The sequence below is a fragment of the Natrix helvetica genome, assembly GCF_964273705.1.
Source record: "Natrix helvetica genome assembly, chromosome: 16".
NCBI classification, from domain to species: domain Eukaryota; kingdom Metazoa; phylum Chordata; class Lepidosauria; order Squamata; family Natricidae; genus Natrix; species Natrix helvetica.
In genome coordinates this window covers 10,670,900-10,696,402 of record NC_138563.1, presented here as the reverse complement: position 1 = coordinate 10,696,402, position 25,503 = coordinate 10,670,900, and the positions used below count along the sequence as shown (strand labels likewise).

The 25,503-nt window shown below is 49.2% G+C and overlaps 1 protein-coding gene and 1 long non-coding RNA gene across 2 annotated transcripts in view; one reads left to right on the top strand and one right to left on the bottom strand.

Moving 5' to 3' along the window:
- Window positions 1-25,503, bottom strand: part of COPA (COPI coat complex subunit alpha) — a 65,799-nt gene that overhangs the window by 20,989 nt on the left and 19,307 nt on the right. Inside the window, exons 7-17 of the mRNA XM_081968338.1 lie at window positions 24,950-25,059; window positions 23,642-23,741; window positions 21,217-21,352; window positions 19,532-19,614; window positions 18,121-18,271; window positions 14,371-14,437; window positions 10,803-10,878; window positions 7,841-7,923; window positions 5,529-5,668; window positions 2,377-2,462; window positions 700-838 (exon numbers count right to left, since the gene is read on the bottom strand). Coding sequence (XP_081824464.1) covers window positions 700-838; window positions 2,377-2,462; window positions 5,529-5,668; window positions 7,841-7,923; window positions 10,803-10,878; window positions 14,371-14,437; window positions 18,121-18,271; window positions 19,532-19,614; window positions 21,217-21,352; window positions 23,642-23,741; window positions 24,950-25,059 — 1,171 coding nt within the window. The remainder of the gene's footprint in view (window positions 1-699; window positions 839-2,376; window positions 2,463-5,528; window positions 5,669-7,840; window positions 7,924-10,802; window positions 10,879-14,370; window positions 14,438-18,120; window positions 18,272-19,531; window positions 19,615-21,216; window positions 21,353-23,641; window positions 23,742-24,949; window positions 25,060-25,503) is intronic.
- LOC309400051 lies at window positions 23,755-24,719 on the top strand. Its single transcript, XR_014176598.1, has 3 exons — window positions 23,755-24,408; window positions 24,452-24,475; window positions 24,670-24,719. It is a non-coding gene; the product is annotated as an uncharacterized lncRNA (long non-coding RNA).

Genomic DNA, 25,503 nt, shown 5'->3' with positions numbered 1-25,503 from the left:
TACGACCTTTGCAGCATCCCCAGGGTCACGGGATCAAAACTTAGACGCTTGGCAACTGGTTCATATGGGTCACCTTTGCTCTGCCCCTAAGACAGGGGTGTCCAAACTTGGCAACTTTAAGACTTGTGGACTTCAACTCCCAGAATTCCCCAGCCAGCAGAGCTGGCTGGGGAATTCTGGGAGTTGAAGTCCACAAGTCTTAAAGTTGCCAAGTTTGGACACCCCTGCCCTAAGATCACGTGATCCCCTTTTGCAACCTTCTGACAAGCAGCTCCACTGGGTTACTAACTTAACAATTCCATTGACTCGTTTAACAACCGTGGCAAGAAAGGTCATAAAACGGGACAGGGGGTGGAAAATGCAATTAACAAATGTTTCGTTTTCGCAAAAGACATTTTGGGCGTAATTGTGGCCGTAAGCTGAGGACCACGCCTGCGATTGGTTCATAAGTCACTCTTTTTCCATCCTGCTGCAACCTCGAACAATCCCTAAACAAATGGTCGTAGTTTGAAGACTCCCAGGGCTGGAAGGGACCCTGGAGATCTTCTAGTCCAACCCCCTGCCCAAGGCAGATCTCATTTCAAGCGCGGCCACTTGGAAGGCGCTGCTTCGGGGGACCCGAGAGAGGGAGGCAGCCTGGTGATTGTGTCGTTGGGGTGTGTTTGTGTACGCCCGCACTCTTTGCGCGGGGGCACTTACCCGGTGGTGACGGCGTATTTGATGTGGTTGCTCGTGGTGTAAATGAAGACGCCGCTCTCATCCCAGGCGCCGCTCTTGACGCGGATGTTCTCATGGATGTTGCACAGCGACTCCAGTTTCCGGTTGCAGATCATGATGGCTGGGGGAGAAAATCCACGCGGGGAGAGAGGGGGGGGGTCACTCCCAAGAGGAAATACAATAGAATAGCAGAGTCGGAAGGGACCTTGGAGGTCTTCTAGTCCAACCCCCTGCCTAGGCAGGAAACCCTATACCCTTTCAGACAAATAGCTATCCAACATCTTCTTAAAGACTTCCAGTGTTGGGGCATTCACAACTTCTGGAGGCAATTTCTGTTCCACTGATTAATTGTTCTAACTGTCATTGAAATTTCTCCTCAGTTCTAAGTTGCTTCTCTCCTTGATTAGTTTCCACCCATTGCTTCTTGTTCTACCCTCAGGTGCCTTGGAGAATAGTTTGACTCCCTCTTCTTTGTGGCAACCCCTGAGATATTGGAAGACTGCTCTCATGTCTCCCCTAGTCCTTCTTTTCATTAAATCACCCCCCCTCAAGCCAAGCATCTGGCATCCCCACCGGCTGCCCTCCAAGTTGGCTGAGAATTCTGCAGGCCTGAACATCTGGAGGGGAAAGTAGATTTGTAGCCACTTACAGAGCAGAGAATAAATAACTGGATTGGATCCAACCAAGGTGAGTATATATATTTTATGTCTTCATCAAAATTATAACCAGCCATTTCCCTGGATCAGGCTCGATCTAGGTATTAGCATCCTTCCAACATTTGAGGGGCTGCCCCAAAGGAGAGGGGGTCAACCTATTCTCCAAAGCACCCGAAGGCAGGACAAGAAGCAACGGAGGGAAACTGACTGTCAGCCTCTATATCGCTTTGCTTGCTGTCGGCTGCCATAATTTCGGTATTTGGGAAGGGAATCGTGCTGGAGGAGATATCTCAGGACGAGGAGGGAGCTTTGTTCTCACCATCTTCTGCGCATGCCAAATGGACTTGGTTAGGTCTGGTCCAGGTGGATGAGGCCCCCTGAAGATGCACCCCAGGTGGCACCCTTGGTGGCTGGAGATTGGGCATTCAGCTTGGGGTTGTTGGGGGGAGGGATCTGGGGAAACGTTTGATCTGTACAATTCCGAGCCCTTTAGCTTCAGATCTTGCTTTACGTTTGTTGCTCTCCCTCCAGATCCCATAAAAGTACCTTTTCTCTAAACAAATGGAGTTGGAGGTTTTGTTTCTTGGATTGTGAAAGAGGAACGACTGAAGCTTATCAAGAGAGAACCAATCTAGAACTAAGGAGAAATTGCCTCAAACAATTACAATGGTCTCCCAGACACCTTCCTGAAGTGGTTCTTCCTAATAGGGGGTGTCAAGGAGAACCATCTGAAGACAGTGGGGAGGTCCCCACTCCCAGGCAGCTCAGCCTCAGATGCCAACGCGATGGGGCTGTCTGTCTTTCTGGCTAGAGGCCTCGTGTGAAGCCATCATCAGTGGGACGGCTGCCCCATCCCTGGAGGTTTTTCAAGAAGAGACTGGGCAGCCATTTGTCTGAAAGGGCCTCCTGCTTGAGACAGGGGGTTGGACTAGAAGACCTCCAGGGGCCCTTCCAACTCTGTTATTTTAAGATTGCTAAAATAGCAGACGAGGCCTCCTCTTACCGTGCTTTGCCAGGAGAGCCACATGGGACATGTCTGCTGACCAGATGACATATTTCACCTTGGAGATCTTAACCGAAGCCAGAGTCCTGCAAAGACAGAAGAGGCTCTTAGTACAGGTGTGAATCCTTTTCTGCCTCCTTACCAGGAGAAGCAAAGAACAAAATCCCTTCAAACTATTCTATTCCTATTCCATTCCTATTCCTAGTCTATTCTATTCCTATTCCATTCCTATTCCTAGTCTATTCCTATTCTATTCTATTCTATTCCTAGTCTATTCTATTCCTATTTCTATTCCTATTCTATTCTTGTTCCTGTTCCTATTCTATTCCTATTCTAGTCTAGTCTATTCTATTCCTATTCCTATTCTATTCTATTCCTGTTCCTATTCTATTCCTAGTCTACTCTATTCCTATTCCTAGGGTATTCCTATTCCTAGTCTATTCTATTCCTATTCCTAGTCTGTTCCATTCTTATTCCTATTCTATTCCTAGTCTAGTCTGGGGAGAGGGGGCGGTCTATAAATCTAATAAAACTTAAACTTATACCTATTCCTATTCTATTCTATTCTATTCCTATTCTATTGTATTCCTAGTCTATTCTATTCCTATTCCAATTTCAATTCCTATTCTTCCTATTCTATTCCTAGTCTATTCTATTCCTATTCCTAGTATATTCCTATTCCTATTCCAATTCCTATTGTATTCTACTCCTATTCTATTCCTATTCTATTTCTATTCTATTATTATCTCTTTCCTTACTACTCCGAAGACCATCTTGACAAATCCTGGCAGCTGAATTCTGCTTCTGCTCAAAACAAGCTTTTTCAATCTCTCTCTACGGACCCAGCACCAGACGTCGTATTCAGCCGCTTCGCACCGGTTCACCCGAACCCGTAGTAGAATTCGTGGGTGGGCCGGCCCAGCCACCTACCCCAGCTCTATGCAGTCCTATTTCCAAGCCTTGTGCATGCGTGCAAGCCACGTGTGAGATCAAAGAGCATGCCCAGAAGGCCCCTTGCACACTCACATTTGTGAACCAGTAGGGAAAGTAAATGAATCCCTCCCCTGCTGAACACAAGTCCCCTGGCCAGCCTTCACACTCCGAAGGAAAGCACTGCTGGTCTTTTAAGGTCAATCTGTTATACCCACTGCAATATAGGGGCTAGGACAATTTGCCCTGGGCAACTCGCCACAGGAGAATGTCAAAGAAATGGGGGAATAGAATCATTAAAAAGTGGAAGGCCAGAATGAAATGTGAATGACAAAAATTAAATTATTTTTCCTTTATTTTAAGTAATTAAATTGAATTGTTCAATTGTGCCGTGGCGAGTTGGCCCATTTCGTGCAATATATGCTGAAGGGTACAACCAAGATGATTAAACAATCGTCCAACAAGATGTTTGGGAAGAATCCTCTGGGGATTCTCCATCACAAAAATCAGATATGGAGCAAGAACTGTGAACGGATGTTGAATGTGGCTTGCTGGCTACATCTCTACGTATGCCTAAAGTCCAGCATTCAAAAATTGCACCAGGCTGGATACCCCCGGGAGGAAAAAAGGGGGGAATGTGGCCAGCCGTGGGAAACCTGCCATCTTAGAAAGATCTTAACATTATGAATGAAGAAAGTAAATAATAAGTTACCCTTTTATAAAAGTGTTAAATGTATCAATAAGCTATAAAGTTCTTCCTGCTGCCAATTAACCACCTAATGTGCTCAGTAAAAGAGTACGTCATGACTTGCTAAAACTAACTTCCTTTGAAAACAGAAACATACAACAAGGAGACACGGATAACGGGGATTTTGCAGGAAGGGTCATGCTGACCCTTTGGTAATGTAAAATGACTTAAAAGAATGACGGGAGAAGGGGAGAGCTGCTTCTTAGGCGTGGCGTGCAATGTTTAGGGTGTAGCTTGAAAACTGTTTTTTGCTCTCCTTGTACTCAATCCATTTGGGAAGGGTCTAGGACAGCGATAGCCTGCCCAAAAGTGGGGGGAGCGCAGTGGGGTCGTGCACGGGCGTGCCACACACATAAAGCAATGCACGACACCCCCCCCCCCAGTGCGCATGACAGGCGCTCCCCATTTTTTGCATGATTTTTTCGCCCTCCTCAGGCTCCAGATGCTTTAGAGGAGCCTGGGGAGGGCAAAAACAGCCTCCCCGGATGCTTCAGGAGCTTCCCTGAAGTCTCCGGAGTGCAAAAAACCGGCCCTATGGGGCAAACCGGATGTTCAGGAAGAGACTTCTGGTTTATTCATAGGGCTGGTTTTAGTCCTCCGGAGCCTTCAGGGGCCTTCCGGAGGCTTCCCTAAAGTCTCCGGAGGATGAAAAAGGACCCTACAAGCAAACCGGAAGTCCGTTCCCGAACTTCCAGCTTCCCCGTAGGGCCGGTTTTTAGCGCTCCGGAGACTTCTATAAAGCCTCTGGAGCCTGGGGAGGGCGAAAAATGGCTTTAAAAAAGGCTGAACTCAGCTGGCCAGCACGTGCATGAGCACTGGCCAGCTGACAGGGCAACGCCTGGCGTGCCCTGACAAATGACTCCACGTGCCACCTGTGGCATGCGTGCCATAGATTTGCCATCCAGGGTCTAGGAGGCCGCATGTCAACTCCCAGCATTGTCATGGGAAAGACAAGGAGGGGGAATGCATTCCACGCATACTGTCAGTTGGAGTCGGATCTCAGATTACTGCAGTAGGCTTGGGAGGGGTGCACCTCGTAGGTGAATGTGATTTATGACACAGACTGAGGGGAGGGAAGGAACAGGGGTAAAGTTCAGCCATAAATCAAACAAAGCCTAGACTTGACTGCGAACAGATCTTGCCTAGTGATGCTCCTAATAAATGACTGGTTTCTGTACTGAACTTTGACTCAATGCTCATGAATCAAGTGGGGCATTTTAAGGAAAACTCACACCGTGCTTGCAACCACTTTTTCATTTTTCTTAAACAGACGTTTGAATTGTAAACCAGACTTGTTTCTGTATTGTGAGGATCAAACTATTTGGGTCTTACATCTCACATGAAGGTCCCCTGGGATGGTGATGCGAATGGTTGAAACCTGGCTTAAAGTTGCCGAGGTTGAGAAACCCAGATCCGCTCCCTTAAATCTACCTGGCTGTCAGAACAGGTTGACTCTCCCTTGAGGGTCTCTCACCGTTTCTGCTGGACATCGAAGAGGGTGATGGAATCGGCGTCCCTCAGCAGCAGGTTCCCAGTGCCGGCGTAGAAAATCTCATCGCAGTTGGGCACCTGAACCTTCTTCGTGATTTCGTTCTTCAGGTTCTTGATGAGGATCTGCCACAGTTTGAGCAGAGGAAGAAGGTGAATGTCGTGGCCTGTCAACCCCCAGCCCCTCCAGCAGCCGAATCAGAGGGGGAGGAGGCAGCCTGGGAGTCAGGGCAAGCATCAAGGCAACCTGAGAGCTCTGAAGGGGGAAGAGGGAATGGAGCTGGCAGAGAGAGAGAGAGAGATAAGAGGCAGAGCCTGGGCCAACCATCAGCCCTCAGATGGAGAGTCAACAGCCCCCAGGTCTGGAGGTGGCTGATGAGGAAGAGAAGGAGCAGCTGGGCCCAGTGCCTGATACGTGGATGCAGAGGAGAGGAGAGCAGGGGAAATCTATGGGCCGGTCCTTGGGACGGAAGAGATACTACTGCTAGCAAAGCCCCACCCTAGCTCTGGGGATCAAAGGCAGGGGGAGGAAATGAATAGATGTGGCAGAGGAGAGGAGAGCAGTGGGAATCTATATGCCGGTCCTTGAGATGGAAGAGACACCACTGCTAGCGAAGCCCCACCCTAGCACAGGGGATCAAAGGCAGGGAGGGGGTGCAGATGAATGGCAGACAATTAATCTCCCAGCCAGTCAGTTACTTATAGCCTGCATTTCTGTATCCTCTCTGGAAATTATCAGAATTCCTCTTGGAATCTGCATCACCGTATGTGTTTGTGTGTGCTGCTGCTGCAAGACAATGAGCGCACCTTCCAGGAGTTCCTTTGCAAGTGTCTGTGTGTGTGGGGGAGAGACTCCTGGTGTGCTGGGGCCGTTTCAGGAGGAAAGGGAGGGACTATCACTTCCCACAGGACTTAAGAGACGTTGTTATCCTGCTGGTACTCCTAATCAAGCGAGTGTTTTGTTGGATACAAAGGGCTTGTCGTGTTTGGGAACTGGGCCACGGCAGTGAAGAGGACCACGCAGCAGGGAGGGGAAGGCAAGCAGGACAAAACACTTAAGCATACATTCGGTGGAAGAAAATACAACAGCTATGAAGGTCGTCGAAATGTGCTTGAATATTAGTAGCAGAAGTTGGTTTGGTTTGGCAATTACACAATTCAAAGCGCACTGACGGGGTCTCCTCAAATGGTGACAACAAGTTTGCAATTGTTGTGGTCCATCGGCGGCCTGCAGAGCTGGCAGCAGGGTCGGACAGTGAGGAGGTCTCTGGGGGAGGAAGATGGGCCAGTCCTGGAGTCCGGGGAAGGCTCGGACGAGGGCTTTGCGTCGGAGGCAGAGAGGGGTCCAGGCCCACCTGGGAGTTATGTGCTGCCTCCGGAGCCTCCAGAGTTGGACAGCAGCGAGGCAGAGGAACAGGGGGAGCCTGTTCCCAGTGCGTGCATGCGCAGAGCTGCCAGAAGGCAAGAACTGTTAAGACGAAAAGGGGCAACTCGGGAGTAAGGCTTGGAGGCGATTGGCCCCTCCCATAGGACATAAAGGAGGAGCAAACGGACGTGAGCCTTTGCAGGAAGCAACTTTGTTCGTTCTCGTTGGTTTAAAGTCTGAAGCTCCGTTTTGACTCTGTGCTCCATGAGGCCTTGCAAAGCTAATTGGCAATGAGGTCTTTGGCAGCCTTTCAAGGGAGATAAAGGTGGGTGCTTCTCAGCCTCATCCCGAAGGACTTTGGCAGACTTCGGTCAGACTCTTCACAAACTATTTGAGACTCATTATGGGCTGTGAATGAACATAATTCACAGCCGTTGAAATAAAGAGAGGGTTTTTGGGACTAAGCGTGTGGCTTTTTACTGTCTCAGGAACCCTAGGCGAGAGCACCAATTGCCAAGCTTGGAGCTCAAACCAACACCCAAAACATGGAAAGTCCTCCAGTTACAACGAAATTCCATGGCTAAGCAAGGTTTTATGAATCACTGCCATTGTTAAGAGACTCGCGCTCTCATGAACCTGGCTTCCCCACTGCATTTGCTAGTCAGAAGGTCGCAAAAGGGGGTCACATGATCCCAGGACACTGCAACGGTCATAAAGAGAGTCAGTTACCAAGCAGATTTTGATCAGGTGACCATGGGGGGTGCTGCAATGGTCGTAGGTCTGGAAACCGGTCATAAGTCACTTTTTCCGGTGCCATTGTGACTTCGAAGGGTGTCTAAATGAGTCGTAAGTGGAGGACTGCCTGTTCTTAGGGAGAAGAGGGAGCCGGTGCTCTGCCCAAAAGGAATCTTTTCCTTCCATTCATTCCTTACCGAGTGCATCCGATCCAAGACGGCAAAGCGGTTCCGGGCAACCCAGACGGCTGTCAGCCCCGAGGAGCGTTTCCCTTCCGGAGCTGGAAAGGCAAGCAAGGAGCAGGAGGTCACACAAGGTTTGGTCCCGGCTGCCTCTACACACACACACACCACACACACACACATACAACACAACACACACTCAGGCTGCCCTTCCCTGATGAATGCCTCTCACCCACCTGGATTCCTAAAGTGGGAACCACAGGGAGAAGACCTGAGGAGGAAGCCTGCCTGCCTTCCTTCCTTCCTTCCATTCATTCCTTCTCTTCCCCTCTCTCTTCCTTCCTTTCTATCCCACCTTCATTATTTTTACAAAGGTATCTTAGTGCCCCCCCTCCAGAGGGGGAGTATTCAGCTGGTTCACACACTGCTTCGGCCAAACGGGTGGCGGTGACCTGCGGGTGGGACGTTGCCTTGTTTTTGACGCTGCCCGCATGCGTGCAGACCACACGCACCAAGTACATGCGTGGAAGGCTGCACGCATGCACGGAAGGCGCCTGCGTGATGCGAGCGTCCAGGCTCACATTTGCGAACCGGTGATAAACCCATGCGAATCCCACCGCTGTGCCCCCTCCTCCTAATTATCCCACCCTGGGAGGTGGGAGGGGTGGAGAGAAAAAGGGACTGGTCTTCATGCCTAAGGCAGGACTAGAATTCACAGCCTCCGGGCTTTCTCATCTGGCGTCTTAACCGCTGGACCGTGTGTGTGTGTGTGTGTGTGTGCGCATGCGTCTAACCGTGGCAATTTTAAGACCTGTGGACTTTGGACTCCCAGAATTCCCCAGCCAGGATGGGAGTCCAGAGGGAGGTTTTCTCCACTCTTAACAACTGGCATTTTAACAGCCGGGGGGGCTCCCTCTGGAAAATCTCGGCCCCCAAAGCTCCTTCCTGGGGGCTATGCCAAGTGGAGGCCGAAGTCCAGGTTAAGTCAGCACCTGTGGGGGCTCACTGGGAAATGGACCAGCCGAACGGGGAGATTTTCAACTGGGGCCTCTTGTCTTAAAAAATAGATAAGTTTTTTTTTAAAAAGGATGCGCCTAATTTTTCCTGAAAAACAAAAAACAAACCTAGAAAGCTGAATAACAAATGGCGTGTTAACAACTGATTTAATAAAGTTAGTCCTCGACTTACAACGGTTTGTTTAGCGACCGTTCAAAGTTACAAAATTCAAGGGGCACTGAGAAACGTAACGTGACCTTTTTTCACTTACGACCTTCCCAGCGCCTCTGTGGTCAGGGGATCAAAATTCAGAGGCTTGGCAACTGACTCATAGTTATGACGGTTGCAGTGTCCTGAAGTCATGCGACCATCTCACAAGCAAAGGGGGAGGTCAGACTCCCTTAACAACGGTGCTATTAACTGATCAATTGCAGTGATTCACTTAACAATTGTGGCAAGGCTCGCTTAGACGTCCCATTTAACAACAGCCTCAATTGTGGTCGTAAGTTGAGGACTACCTGTATTTATTGATAAACTTCCCTGGTGGAGTCTTGGGGCTCCTTTAAGAGCAGTCCTCTGCCATTTTCCGGAGGTGAAAACCGGAGCCGGGAGACGGACCGACTCCTCAGACTGAAGGGAGGAGGAGCTGGCACTGCACGGCGTTGAATCCAGCCAAACATTCATGTCACGCGTGCCACAATCACCACAGGACAGGGACGAGGTTCAAAAGCACGCTCAGTCCCTGTGCCAGAGGCCCCAGTTGGCTGTGAGCAAGGCCAACGTGCAAAAAATAAAATAAGAGGTTTTGTGCCAAGAGAGAGAGAGAGAGAGAAAGATAAGAAAGAAAGATACATACATACATACATATAGATAAAAATAGACAGATAGTCAGATACATAAACATAGATAGAGATAGATAGATAGATAGATAGATAGATAGATAGATAGATAGATAGATAGATAGATAGATAGATAGATAGACAGATAATGTTTGAGACAGAGTCAGAGAAGAGAGAGAAGGGGGGAAGGTGGGAGAAGGATAGTGAAATAAAATACAATAAAAGAAAAGTAAAATAATGTTTTGTGCTGAGAGAGAGAGAGAGAGAGAGAGAGAGAGAAGGGTGGGGAGAGAAAGAAGATGGAAAAAAGACTTCAGTAAAAAAAAGATAAAAATTAGGTTTTCTGCCTTCACGGGGGGGGGGGGGAGGATGGGAGAAAGACTTGAGTAATGTAAAATGAGTTTTTATGCAAGGGAGGGGGAAAGAAAAACGGGATAGGACTTCTGTAAATTAAAGTTATATAAAACAGTTTCGTGCCTTCCTTCACAGAGAGAGAAAGAGAAAGGGGAGGGTGGGGGGAGATGGGAGAAGGACTTTAGAGACACGCACCCCCCCCCCGTGGTGGCCAAGGACAGCTATTGGCGTGAGCGGATTTTCTAAAGCTGGAGAAAGGGAGGGGGAGGGTCAGCGTTTCCTGCCCTGACGTCAGAGGCGGGGGGGACGGGGGGCGCACGGGGGAGGACCCAGGTGGGACGGGAATCCCCCAGTGGGAAAGGCCGGCTGAATCTGGCAGACGCTCCAGTGACTCCTTTTGATTTGCAAAGCCGGCAGTTCCGATCCAGGCGCTGCCAAAGAGGGGAGCAGAACGAAGACTGGGCACTTTTACAGCCGCCTCCGCAGCCTCCAGCCTGGCAGAGATTTGCGGGGCTGCGCGAAGACATCCGCGGAGGGAAGCAGGCCAGCCCAACAGCCTGCTGGGGGAGGAGGCAGGACGGAGCGTTCGCTTCAATCACGGGATTTATAAAATATATATTTCCCCCTCGTAAAAAAGAAAAGAGGAAACAAGAGGCGGGCATGAATTTTTCACGTCCGATGGGCTGCCAATCTCATGGGGGGGAAGGGGATGGGGGGGAAGGGGAGGGGGGGAAGCTTTATTTGGGGGGTGGGGGGAGGGATAAACGGCGTGGAGCAGCCGAACTCACCATCGGGGTTCTGGGAATCGGCATCCTTGGGGATGGTGTAGAGGTCGTAGGTGCTGTTCTCCAGGTTGCTCGGCCTCTGCGGAGAGAAAACCCCCAAGAAATTCGCTTTATTGTCTTTGGGCAATAGTTTTTTTTCCATACAAATCATCACAGCATAACCAACATTATTTTGTATTATTCAACATTATATCAATTCCTCTGACCATCAATTTGCTCTTCTGCTTTCCATACACCCTGTTTATACCCTATCCATCACTTTCTTGCCTCCTCCTCCCTACCTCCTTTCTTCCCTCTTTCATCCTTCTCTTCTCTACTTCCCCTTCCTCTCTCCTTTCCACTCCTTTCTCGCCTCTTCCCCTTGCCCTCTCTCCTATCACTCTCTTCTTCCCTTATCTCTCTCCTTCTCCTCTTTCCACTCCTTCTTTCTCTCCTCTTCTCCCCGCCCTCTCCTATCACTCTTTCTCTTACCTCTTCTTCTCCTCTTTCCACTCCTTCTTTCTCTCCTCCTCTTCCCCCCCTGCCCTCTCCTACGGTATCACTCTCTTCTTCCCTTATCTCTCTCCTTTTCCTCTTTCCACTCCTTCTTTCTTTCCTCCTCTTCCCCCCGCCCTCTCCTATCACTCTCTTCTTCCCTTATCTCTCTCTTCTCCTCTTTCCACTCCTTCTTTCTCTCCTCTTCCTCTTCCCCTCCCCCTCTACCCTTTCTCCTAACCCCTCTCTTCCTCCTCTTCTCTCCCTTCTCTCTTCCACTCTTCATCTCACTTGCATGGTGTTTTTCAGCGTCTGAGCAGGCTACGTTTAATGTTGACGGTGTTAGTACGGTAATTTCATTTCACTAAACATCTTTCATATTAATAATTTTAACACATGTATCTTAGGAGGGTTTATCTCTGATGGTTTTTAATATTTTTATGTTGTCCCTTGGAAACGGGATGGGCAGCCAACAAATTTAATAAATGGACTAAATAAATAAAACAGCAGCCAGGGGTGACTGTCGATTTGGTTTTCAACAGAAGAGGACTGAGCAGACCAGGGGGCGGGGGGGGGGGGCTCATTTCCAGGGCTGGTTTCCAATCTTGCCGATGTCCGTAATGCATTTATTATCCCTGTTTTGCAGGGGGAGGGGGGACCCACTTGGATTTAAGAAGGAAAGTCACAGAAGTTTTGAAAGAGGGGGGGGGGGGCAAAATCTCAAATCTTCAAAAAGCCCATCCAATCCATCAATATTTCTTGAGATCAGCCACTTGACTTGAACTCCCAGAACGGAGTTGAAATCCACCCATCTTAAAAGGTGCCGAGCTGGAGAAACACGGCAGAAAATGGGTTAAAAAAAAAGTCACCAGCCCTGCCTGCAAGCCATCTTTCCTTTTGGACTTCAGGCCTGTCCCACTTTTCTACTGTCTATTTTCTATGGAGTTGGGTGATATGTAGCCATAACAACATTCTTCTTAGAAACTCAAGGTCATCCTTTGTCTCTGCACCTGTGCACCTGACCGGAACTGGATGGGTGGAAGCTGCCAGCGTGGCAGTGGAAGATGGGACCAGGGGGTGGACTTGTGGGTGTGGGGGGCAAGATCTTGAACTCTCAACTGGGTGGGGAAAACCGGGGAGCTTTCAAATTGGGGTTTTCCCAGATGTTTCCCAACATGGCTCTCTTCATCAATTGGAACTTTGAGGAATCCTTTGCTTCGAACTCTGATTTAATTTTGGATGCTATTTGGAAACCCGACAACACCCTTAACAAGGATTAGAAAACAAACACAGATAGTCCTTGATTTACAACCATTCATTTAGTGGCCACTGAAACAAATAACTTATGACCTCTTTCACACTTCCGACCGTTGCAGCATCCCCATAGTCACATGATCAAAATTTGGACATGACAACTGGCATGTATTTATGATGGTTGCAACGTCCCGGGGTCACATGATCCCCTTTTGCGACCTTCCCAGCCTGTTTCAGACAATGGGGAAGGGCTCTGACCTGGGCTTCCCCCAAAAGCATGAAGCAGAAGGCACAGAGTCTCTGAGATTCAGGGACAGATCTTCACACTCCTGACACGAATCGAATGATCAACCTAACAAATTGTCTCCTGCAAACTCCACTCCCCTGTCGCTCCTCTTTTATTCCCTCTGGGAGGGGCCATTCATCATCCACCTGTGACTTTACTCCCAAGTCAACCCCTGTTCCTTAGCTGTTCCCTTCTCTGGGCAGCTCTGCGCATGCGCACACTGGGAACAGGCTCCAGCTGTTCCTCTGCCTCACTGATGTCCGACTCCGAAGGCAGCTGATAACTGTCAGACGGCCCTGGCCCCATCTCTGCCTCCGACACAGAGCCCTCCTCAGAGACTTCCCCAGACTCCAGGACTGGCCCAGGTTCCTCCCCAGCCTCCTCACTGTCCGAATCTGCTACCAGTTCCACAACAGGAAGCCAGATTCACTTAACAACCGTGTTATTAACTTAACAACTACCGTGATTCATGTAACTGTGGCAACAACGGTCATAAAATGGGGCAAGCCTGACTTAACAACCGTCTCGCCCAGCGCCATGTTGGCCCGAATTATGGTTTATAAGTTGTACTGTACTAGCAATCTTCTCTAGGCTGGAGTTCTCTGAATGGGATGGACTACAACTCCCATCATCCCTCTGCAAGCATCAGAGCGAGGGGTTCAGTTGGGAAGAAAGTCTTGGGGCGAAGAGCAAAACGGGGGAACTTTGGGGCTTCGCTGTGTGACTGATGAGATGAGGAGGGAACGGTGAAGGAAAAGGAGGAAGAGGAATCAGACAGGAAGTCCTCAGGTTAGGATCAGTTGCTTCAAAGTTACGACGGATCCAAGCATGAAATGCTCTAATCTTGGCTACCGGTTTGGAACCCGGAGTGCGCTTCCACGTGGCACTTCTGCGCATGGCAAAGGCAAAGGGGGAAAGGAGATAAAGGGCAGTGGGTAAATCAGGGCGCTAGTCCTCATGAAATATTGGGATGGGGGCGTGGCTACAAATTACCCCTTTTTGCAGTAGCCGTCCATTACGTCTAATAAGCAACAGAGTCTTCTCAGATTAACAGAGTTGGAAGGGACCTTGGAGGTCATCTAGTCCAACCCCCTGCCCCGGCAGGAGACCCTACACCATTTCTGACAGAGAGGGCAGCCCAGTTCAGAATACCAACGGATCCCCCCAAACGTGTGATCCAGATCCAAAGTTCTGGTGGCTCCTGTGCTCACATAGCTTCACTTAACGACTGCGGTTGTTAGAACTTAATGCAAAAAGGAAAAAAAAAAAAAGGAAAATTGAGCATGGTGACCCATTTAATGACTGCGGGGGCTCAATTATGGCCGTAAGTCGAGGACTACCTGGGCTGCAAATGCAGAACGAGAGAGAGAAGGCTTCCATCGTTGGACAGATTTTTCACATCCCTCTGCAGTGACACCTCTGCTCCCCCCTCCGTGAAGAAAGACGACTTCCCACCTTGAGGTTCCTGGCAGGCAACAGCACCGACTGCCCTGCTCCCCCTCCCCTCCCTGACAAGCCCCCTCCCCAATCTCCTCCAGCCGGGCGCCTCCCACCTACCGTGCAAAGGAGCACAGCATTCTCAGCCGGGTTGTAGGACATGTTGAAGACGGGAAACTTGGACCCACTGCAGAGAGAGAGAGAGAGGTCAGGAGTGGGGCTGGCTCTGAGTGGGTGCCCAGGCCTTGAGACGCCAAGTTAGAACTGAACAGAGTAACCGTCAGGCCTGCAGCCATCTTTTCTTTTGGACATTAGGCTTGCCACACTTTCTATTATTCTACGACGCATTTTCTATGGTGGGAAAATGGGATTGTATGGAGTTAGATGATAGGTAGCCATAACAATATTCTTTCTAAAAAGCCAAGGTCATCCTTTGTCTTTGCACCTCTGCACCTGACCACATCTGGATGGGTGGAAGCTGCCAGAGTGGCAGTGGAAGATGGGACCATGGGATGGACTTGTGAGTGTGGGGAGCAAGATCTGGAACTTTCAACTGGGTGGGGAGAACCTGGAAGCTTTCAGATTCGGGTTTTCCCAGATGTGCCAACATGGCTCTCTTCATCAATGGGAACTTTGAGGAATCCTTTGCCTCGGACTCTGATTTAATTTTGGATGCTATTTGGAAGCCTGACAGTAACACAGTTAGAAGGAACTCAGAGGTCATCTAGCCCAACCCCCTGCACAAGCAGGAGACCCTATACCATTCCAGGCAAGTGGCTGTCCAATCTCTTCTTAAAAATCTCCAGTGTTGGAGCACCCACAAGTTCCGGTGGCAAGTTGTTCCACTGGTTAATTTTTCTAACTGTCAGGAAATTCCTCCTTTACTCCAGGCTGCTTCTGTCCTTGATCTTTTTCCATCCTTCGATCTCCCTTCTTTGTGGCAACCCCTCAAATATCCTCAAAGGAGGGCCCAAAATCTCCTACCCCAGAACCCGCGTGCAAATGGCAAGTGATGAGTGCAGGAAGCCTCCCTGGCCCACTGACCACAATCCTCCCAGAATCTGAGGAACTACAGACTTTCTACAAAGTGAATCCTAACAACAGAGTGCCTCAAAGTTCTAACTTTGCTGTTGTTTAACCAGAAAACTATTTTTTTTCTTTTATATAGGTAATATAGGTCAATTGGTTGCCAACAGATATAGAAGCGTATAAATGTTGGATCTCTAAGTGGGGGGGAGGGGGGAGCTATTATGCCCCAACACTGGAAGTCTTTAAGAAGAGGTTGGATAGCCATTTGTCTGGAACGGTATAGGGTTTCCTGCCTAGGCAGGGGGTTGGACTAGAAGACCTCCAAGGTCCCTTCCAACTCTGCTATTGTATTGTATTTATACAGTATAAAAGGCAAGTACCACTCACTCATTATTCGTGCTTTTGTCTTCGGTTCTTTTTAATTCACTATTTTTTAAAAATTAAGTTTTATTATTTTTCTACAGTTACATTTATTTAGTGCTTCATAAACATCATGTTGTCTGGATTATTTTGTTCGCTTAACAATACAAATTATATTCCTAATCTTTTAACTCTTTTTTTCCAGCCATTGATTCAAATCACTTTTTTAAAATAAAGTTTTATTAATTTTCTACTGTTACATTTATTTAGTGCTTCATAAACATCGTGTTGTCGGGGTTGTTTTGTTCGCTTAACAATACAAATTATATCCCTAATCTTTTAACTCTTTTTTTCCAGCTGTTCAAATCACTTTTTGAAAATGTTCTTGTCTAGTTTTGTTTTGCCTCTGTTAAATTTTTCCCCCCTTTAGGAGTTGGTATTTTAATATTCTGAATAAAAATTTAAAAAAGAATGATAAAGAGAAAGAATCCGACAAATCGTCTCCCACTAAGGGGATTTGCCCCCCACCCCCACCGCCAACAGAAGGGGCCTACAGTGGATCCCCCTCAAGTCAAGGGATTCCGGCTGGTGGGATCAGAAGAGATTTTTCTGCCACGCTCCCACCCTCTGGAACATGGGAGGAGACCTGCCCCCATGTCTTGGCCTTCCAGAAGGGCCCAAGTATCCAGCTCTGCCAGCTGGCCTGAGGTCGTGATGGGGAGGTGTCACTCTGGAGATGATTAATGGACAAACAACAGACACATACCACCTCCACCACCAGGCAGGATGCTCCCTTCCTGCCCATCTTTTGTCAACTTCAACTGTTTAGTCTTCATGGTTTTTAATGTTTAAAATGTTTCATTTTGTGGTTTTTAATTTGTGAGCAGCCTAGAATCGCTTCTAGGCGAGACGGGCAGCATGAAAGTTTAATGAGCAGAGAAGTCATAAATCTGAGATCTCGTCTCCCAAAGACACCCGGAGGATTAGAGGGGACCCACCACCCAAACAGAACGCTAGGAAGGGAAGGAGGAGGAGGAAGCCCCCCGTGGGCTGAACACCCGCTCCAGAAAGAGCACCGCCTCCTTGGCCGGGGAAGAGGACGGGGGGCACGGAGCCAGGCCGGAGCCCCAGCTGGGGTCCCATCTGCCTACTCAGAGCCGCTTAAGCATCTGCTGCTCCTGCAGTCTGACTCACTCTTCGTCTTTCAGCTGCCGTCCTCTGGAGGTTTCTACAGCAATCTAGAGAGGAAAAGGTTCAGGGGGAAATATAGATCTCCTCTTCCGTGAATAGACGGGGAGACAATGTGTGTTTGTGTGTGTGTGTATGTGTGTGTGTGTATATATATATATATATTTGTTTTCGTAGATTTTCACGGGTGTATGTATGCTGGTCTTATTGTATTCGGGTCTTTTCCAGTGTAAGATTGAGATTGTCTTGGCAACGTTTCGGCGAGGTCTCACTCGCCATCTTCAGGCTGGTGTTTTCGGCTTAAAGCGTGGTCGGAGCTGCCGTCTTTCTATAAATCTTGGAGGGTGTGTGTGGAGTGCTGGCTTTGTTTCAGTAAGTGGATTGATTGGTTGTATCATGATTGGTAGATTGGTGCTGATTGGTGCTGGCTGTGTGTCTGTTGTTGTTTTGTGTTGTAACGGCCTGGGTGGTGGGTGGGGCTCGTTTGTTTTCCAGGGCTGGTTTCCAGATAGCTGGTAGGCGGGAGGTATCGTCACGTTTATTCATGCTGTAGGGGTGTTTCTTTATTTCGATGGCTTCCATAATTATTCTCTTGCTGAAGTGTTCAGTTTAACCAGTGGAACAGCTTGCCACCAGAAATTGTGGACGCACCATCATTGGAGCATTTTAACAAGAGGCCGGACAGTCACTTGTCTGAGATGGTCTAGGGTCTCCTGCTTGAGCAGGGGGCTGGACTAGAAAACCTCCAAGATCCCTTCCAGATTCTATTCTATTCTATTCTATTCCTATTCCAATTCCTATTCTATTCCATTCCTATTCTATTCTAATTCTATTCCATTCCTATTCCATTTTAATCCCTATTCCATTCCAATTCCTATTCTATTCCAATCCCTATTCTATTCCCATTCCATTCCATTCCATTCCTATTCTATTCTATTCTATTCTAATTCCATTCCATTCCATTCCTATTCCAATTCCTATTCTATTCCAATCCCTATTCCAATCCCTATTCTATTCTATTCTATTCTATTCTATTCCTATTCCATTCCAATTCCTATTCTATTCCCATTCCATTTCTTATTCCTATTCCATATTTGTACTCTACTCTAGTCTACTCATTAAGGGAGAAGGATGGCCCCAAGCAGGTGCAAAGAGTGGAAAAGAAAGGGCTGAAAAGGCCCAGAGAGCCTTGGGGGGGGGGGTGGATGTGTGTCAGGGAATCCCTCTCCTGTGCCCTAAAGGGAGGAAGAAGACCCCCGATGGAGGAAGGAAAGACGCCCCTCCCCCTCTCACCTTCTCAACTGCATCACGGCCACGTCTTTGGAGCTGTTGAAGTCCAGCTGGCGGAGGAAGCGGTCCTTGACGTAGTAGAGCATGTTGCCGTGCACGGCGTAAGCCGGCCTCTCGCGCTCCAGCTTGAAGACGATCATCCCTCCGTCGTGACCTGGAGGACAGAGCAGGGAGAACTTCTAGAAGGGGGGGCAGTGGCACCTGGCTTACGGGGTGAACGCAACGGGCTTCCTGACCCCCAGAGTTGCGGGCGCCTCGGTGCTCTCTGAGCTTTGCTGTTCTCTTGCAGACTTCATGACCCAAAGTAGGTAACATCACCAGTGTGGAAGGGATGTGGGGTTTGCAGGGAGGAGGAAGAGGAGGAGGACTGGGCGGGGGGGGGGGGGGGCTTGGTGCTCTCTGAGCTCTTGCAGACGTTTCATTACCCAAATCAGGTAAACTCCGAAGTGACAGGAGGAAACAGGTATTGGTCTCTGACAATCCAGCAGTAAACCCTTTCCCAATCAGAGAACTACCAAATCTGATAAACAATAAAATAGAATATATATACAAATGTAACACAAATGCATATATATATATATATATATATATATATATATATATATATATATATATATATATATATATATATATATATATATATATATATATATATACACATACATACATACATACATACATACATACATACATACATACATACATATATATATATATATATATATATGTTTTCGTAGATTTTCACGGGTGTAGGTATGCTGGTTTTGTTGTATTCGGGTCTTTTCCCGTGTAAGGTTTATATATAAACAAGCAACACTGACAGGGCAGAGAGGAAGCCCCTCTCCTTTCTAGCACTGATGATGTTACCTAGTTAGGTAATGAAACGTCTGCAAGGACATAACCAAGGACCCCAAAGTCCTCCTCCTCCTCCTCCTCCTCCTCAGGAAGTCCTCAATTTACCACCACAACTGGTGGCAGGAATATTTGTTGTTCAGCTGTATGGTCATTAAGGGAGGCATCTTATGACCACAGCTGAGTTTACAACCTTTTTTTGCCAGCGTTGTAAAATGAGACATCGTGTGACCACAATTTGCAATCTTGTTGTTGTTGTTGTTTTTTGCCAGTGTCCTCATTGACGTTGTCATTTGGCTGGGGAGATTACGAACGATGGTCACAGGACCTGGGACGCTGCAACCGCCGTAAATGTGAGGCGGTTGCTAGGTACTAGGTCATAAGTGCAAGTTCCGGTCATTCAGCGCCGTCATAACTCTGGTCACTAAACAAATGGTCGTAAGTCGAGGACTTCAATAACGTGGGGATCAGGCGTGGCAAACTCCCCTGGATTAACCTTTCAGGCCCACCCTCCCCCTGAGATCTTTCAGCCGCACCTGAGGGCCCCCCAGAGATCCTTTACCTGCCGCGAAAAGGTTGAGATTCGGATGAGCTGCCAGCACCCAGAAGCGGTCGTGATCCCTGCGGAAGGTCTGAACGCCCGTGCTGGGGATGGAGGGAGGCAAGCAGAGAGAAAAACACGCTGGCAGTGAGTTGTTTGGCTTGGGATTTAAGGGATGGATAAAAGAAGATGGACCCCCCCCCCCCCAAGAAAGGGGGTGCAGGTGCCACGGAGCATACATTAACATCTCCAGATTGCATCAGTCAATGAAGTCAGTGAAGCTTCAGGGCTCAAGGGCTGAAAACTGATCTTGATCAAGAGTTTCTCAAATTTGGCCACTTTTAAAGATGGCTGGACCCAAAGTCACCCAGTCGGCTTTCAGGCATAAGCGGGGACTAGAAGTCTCCGTCTCCTGGTGGGCTCTAGGACCTTCAGGCTGTCAGGCCTGCAGCCATCTTTCCTTTTGGGTCTTTGGCCTGCCACGTTTTCTATTATTCTACGATGCATTTTCTATGGTGGGAAAATGGGATTGTACGGAGTTAGATGATAGGTAGCCACAACAACATTCTTTCTCAGAAAGTCAAGGTCACCCTTTGTCTCTGCACCTGACCGGAACTGGATGGGTGGAAGTTGCCAGCATGGCAGTGGAAGATGGGACCATGGGTTGGACTTGTGGGTGTGGGGGGCAAGATCCTGAACTTTCAACTGGGTGGGGGAAACTGGGAAGCTTTCGGATGTGGGTTTCCCCAGATGTGCCAACGTGGCTCTCTTCATCAATTGGAACTTTGAGGAATCCTTTGCGTTGGATTCTGATTTAATTTTGGATGCTATTTGGAACCTTGACACAGACTCCCACCCTGGACTGTGCCTCTTTTGCCTCCAACCTCAGCCCATTCGCAGCCAGCTTTCCTCCTCCGCTAGCCCTCCTCCGGCAATTCTCCCTGGCCAATGGGCCTCTGGGTCTTTGGGCTCAGCCCATTGGCCGAGACAACGTTTGTCCCGGGAGTTTCACTCCACGGGATGAAAGGCCGCCAGCCAATCGAGTGGCAGGTGGCAAAGATGGAGCTGGGAAGGCGGGCCGATTGCTGACAAGTTACAGAAGAGACCAAAGGGGGAGGGACAGGCAGGCAAACTGGGGGTGAGAGAGGAGGAGGCAAGGGGGTGGCGCATGATGGGTGGGGGCAGCCAAACTGCCCATTTGTCATCAGGCAGCCAGGATTGGGAGCTGGGAGGAGGCAGCAGCCGAACTGCCCGTTAGGGATCACCCTGGAGTACAGGTGGGGAGGCAATGGCGGGGGTGAAACAAACGGCGTCTCGGTGAATAGGCCGAGCTGAAGGGCAAGGAGAGTCACCGGGACTTCATATCCAAGACAGAACTAGAATTCACAGTCTCCTAGTGATTCCTGGTGAGTGGCCCAAAGTCACCTAGCCAGCTGTCCTACCCACAGGGCTGCAACTCACTGTCTCCTGGTTGAGAGGCTCAAAGTTACCCAGCCACCTTTCAGGCTTAAGGCAGGACTAGAACTCACCATCTCCTAGTTTCTAGGCTAGCACCTTAACCACTTCCCCATTCACTAACCATCCAATCTCTGCCTTCAGCTGAACTGGCAAGAACTTTCCTGCTAAGCCCACCTGTAAATCCTAAGTGGGCCAGAGGGCTTGGGACCCCGTGGGGGTAGGGGGGCCCAGGCCCAAAGGATGCTTACCGCTTGGACATATCCCAGACTCGGATACTCTTGTCCTCCGAATTGCTCAGGATGAGCTCCTGCCGAGGGTGGAACACGGCGCAGGAGACGTTGTTGTAGTGGCCGCGGCAGGTGTCTACCTCCCAGGCTTTGGACTCTGGTGGGGGAGGGAGGCACAGGGGTCAGTGGACATAGGAAAGGCAAAGAGGGGCCGTGGTGCCCAGCGGTTGGCAAGCTGCGTTGGACCGCTCTGGCAAGAGGCACGTGTGAATCCCACACCCTGCTTTGCCCGCTGCTTCTGCAGGACTTCCCGACCCCATAAAACGGGGGTCTCCAACCGTGGCAACTTTAAGCCTTGGCGGACTTCAACTCCCAGAACTCCCCAGCCAGCTTCTTCCTCTTCCTTGTTTGCATTTTGGTTTTGTGATGTGTTTGCAAAAGCAAATAAATGGGTGTTATGTAGGAACATGGTGGGCGTGCCTATAAAAATAAAGGAATGGACATAGGAGGTGTGCACGGATGGACAGAAGGATGGATACATAAAAGTTGTGCGTGGGGATGTGGTATTTGTGTCTCTGTGTGAGAGGCGGAGGGAGGAGGGGAGAGAAAATTGTCTTTTTTTGTTTTAATTAGCTTTGATCGGATAAGCTGGTCTGGAAAGAACGGGAATTAATAGTCCAATGCATACAGACATTTGGGGAGATGAAAAGGCCCTTCTCAGTCTTTCTAGGACTCCACATTCTTAGCCTGTTGGTCCTTCTCTTGCCCCCCCCCCCAAAAAAAAGCTTTGCTTGCTGGGGAATTCTGGGAGTTGAAGTCCACCAAGGCTTAAAGTTGCCACGGTTGGAGAGCCCGGCCATAAAATATGAATTCCAGGCAGAGCTCCTTCCCTCCAGGCTTTCAATTTCAGTAGAGGTAGTCCTCAACTTATCACTATTTGAAGTTATGACGACAGAGAAAAGTGACTTAGGACTAGTCCTCACGTAACCCTTACAGCATCCCCCCCCCCCAGTCACATGATCGGTTGTGGCCCACCAGCGGCCAGGGGAGCCGGCAACAGACTCGGACAGTGAGGAGGCTGGGGAGGAAGATGGGCCAGTCCTGGAGTCTGGGGAAGGCTCTGATGAGGGCTCTGTGTCGGAGGCAGAGAGGGGGCCAGGGCCGTCTGACAGTTATCAGCTGCCTTCGGAGTCGGACATCAGTGAGGCAGAAGAACAGCTGGAGCCTGTTCCCAGTGTGCGCATGAGCAGAGCTGCCAGACGAAGGGAAGAGCTAAAGAACAGGGGGCAACTTGGGAGTAAGGCCACAGGTGGGCGATGAATGGCCCCTCCCAGAGGGAATAAAAGAGGAGCGACAGGGGAGTGGAGTTTGCAGGAGACACTTAGTTCGCTTCATTGGTTTGTGACTCTCCGAGACTCCTGGCCAAGTTCTGCAGAGATCGGCCTGGCAGCTCTCCAAGCCAGATGAGGTCTGTGACCGTAAATCCTCCCTTGAAAGACTTTGCTGGAGGTGAAGGAGCAGAATTCACAGTCACTTAATACAAGGAGGTTTTTTACGGGACCAGGAGTGGCTCCAGGCTCTTGGGAAGCCTCGGTCAGAACAGAGTCAAAATTGGAGCACTCAGCAACTGCCGTATGTTTACAACCGAGGCACTGCCCTGGGGTCACGCAATCACCATCCGTGACCTTCCCAAGTCAATGGAGGAAGCTGAGTTCGCTTAACGACCATCCGATTTGCTTAATAACTGCGCCAAAAAGGGTCGTAAAGTGGAGCAAACCTCAACAGCAATGGGAATCGGGAGCTCCATGGCGGTCGTAAGTCCAGGACAGCCTGTAGCACAATCTGAAGCCCCTCACTGGTTCCTACCTTGACTTACAACCACAACAGAGACTGGACAAAGATTTTACCACCCGCTTGGCTGCAGTCGTTAAGCAGATCACCCTGGTTAACGAGGCATCCTGGGACCACAACTGGCGACCTTCCCCATGGAGTTTCCTTGCTGGAAGCCAGCTTGAAGCTCACAGACGACAACTACATGACCCCGGGATAGGCGTAAGTGTGAGGACCAATCTGTAAGCCACGTTTTCCCGTGCCGTTGTAACTTCAAACACTGGCTGGGCAGACGTTCTTAAGTCGAAGGCGACCTTCCCAAGCTTTTGGGGAGCAGAAAGCTAATTTTGCAATGTCTGTTTTTTTCCCCCCTGACACTAGGTTTGTTCTGCAGCAGCTGAGCCCTCCCCACCCCCCCACCCCCCGTCCTCCTCCTCACGCAGGCCACGGCCGAATGCCCAAATCCCCAGAATCTCTTGAGGCTGAAAGGGGGCAAGAGCCTAGCTGAGTGGGCGAAGGGCAGACGTGCCCAGCGATCTGGAGCCTTAACGTTCTGCACTTTGCAAAAATAAAATAAAATAGAAGGTGGGGGAGGGGGGGAGAAAGAGGGGTTTACCGTTCATCCTCCAAATCTTGACTTGCCGGTCATCGGCCCCCGAGACGATGAGGGGCATGGTGGGGTGGAAAGCTGCCCAGTTGACCCCACGATCGTGTCCCTAAAATACACACACACACAGAGAGAGAAGGAGAGCTTCAAAATAAGGGTGTTGGATTGGGGAGCAGATCTCACAAACAAAGCAGGACTGCTACGTAAGATATGCGGTTTATCCAGGCCGGCTGGAGAATTCGGCCAAAAGCCTTAAAACGGCCGTTGTTGGGCACCCCTGGTCTAAAGCCCTGAGTTCATCTTCTCTCCCCAAAAGGCGAGATGTGCAAATGCCGTCCTACAAAACGGGCCCGCAACACAGCTGGCTTCTTCATCGGCCTTTGATCTTTGAGTCAATCCCTCAAAAAACACTGGTCAATGATTCCTTTTATCTCACAACTAGCCGATAAGGTGGCGTTGCCCGGGTATTTATTCATAGGGGGAAAATGAGGGGAGCCCCCCTTGTGGAGTACTCTGAAGCCGTTACCATGTCAACTCCACTGCCCTGTACAGTAGAAGCCATTTTATGGCAGTAGGGTAGAAGCCATTTAAAGGCACAACAGGCTATATCTTAACAGAACACACACCGAGGGGTGTTAGGGGCGTCTTACCCCAACAGTATTTTTCTCCAGAGAGTAAATCATCTGTGTAGCAAGTTTGGTTGAAATTGCTCAAAGCGTTCCAGAGTTATGCTGGAACATACACTCACACACACAGCCGTTTAGGTAGGTAGGTAGGTAGATGATAGATTTATAGGTAGGTAGGTAGGTAGGTAGGGAGGTAGACAAGTAGGTAAGTAGGTAGGTAGATGATAGATAGATAGATAGATAGATAGATAGATAGATAGATAGATAGATAGATAGACAGACAGATAGATACAGACAGACAGACAGACAGATGATAGATGGATAGGTAGATAGATAGATGGGTAGGTAGATGATAGATAGGTAGATGATAGATTTATAGGTAGGTAGGTAGACAGGTAGGTAAGTAGGTAGGTAGATGATATAGATAGATAATAGCGATAGATTGATAGGTAGGTAGGTAGATACAGACAGACAAATGATAGATGGGTAGGTAGATAGATAGGTAGGTAGTTAGGTAGATGATAGATAGATAGATAGATAGATAGATAGATAGATAGATAGATAGATAGACAGACAGACAGACAGGTAGATAGATAGGTAGATGATAGGTAGACAGACAAATAATTCTGACAGAAGGTTGCCTCCCTCCTCCTCCTCCTCACTTACCCACCCACCCCCAACCCCAGAGTACCTCAAGGACATGCTTCACCACAGCGTCCGTGGTGCCAAAAAGGTCCACGCCGGTGATGCCTCGGACCTCGGACTCCACAGCTCCGGGCGATAAATTCTTCTTCCTTAGACCTTGGGGCAGGAGAGGGAATTTGTGGGGCAGAGGAAGTAGAGACCACGTTAATAACCAGAGACTAAAGCAGCGAAGGATGGAAGGAAATGCTCATTTGCTTTCTGAGCTGGACAGACAATGGAGAAAAGGCATCGCAGGCTGAATCGCTCTAATGAAGCTCCGTCCAGGGGGAAAAGGGGCTCCTAAGCGGACTCGAGATTCACCAAGCAAAGCCAACGCCTGCAACCAGGAAAGGAAAGCCACCAATCTAGGCTCAAGTGAGGCTTAATCCCCTGGAGAAAGAGGCCGAAAAGACGGATAAATGTGGCAGTTGATGCGTCTTGGACGCCAGGTGCAACGGAGCTTCCAACCACGTTTGGACATTGAAAGGAGGAGGAAAGAACAGAAGGGAAGAGTTTACTGTGAACATGTCGGTGGGGTGAACGTATCAGAGAGGCTCTTCC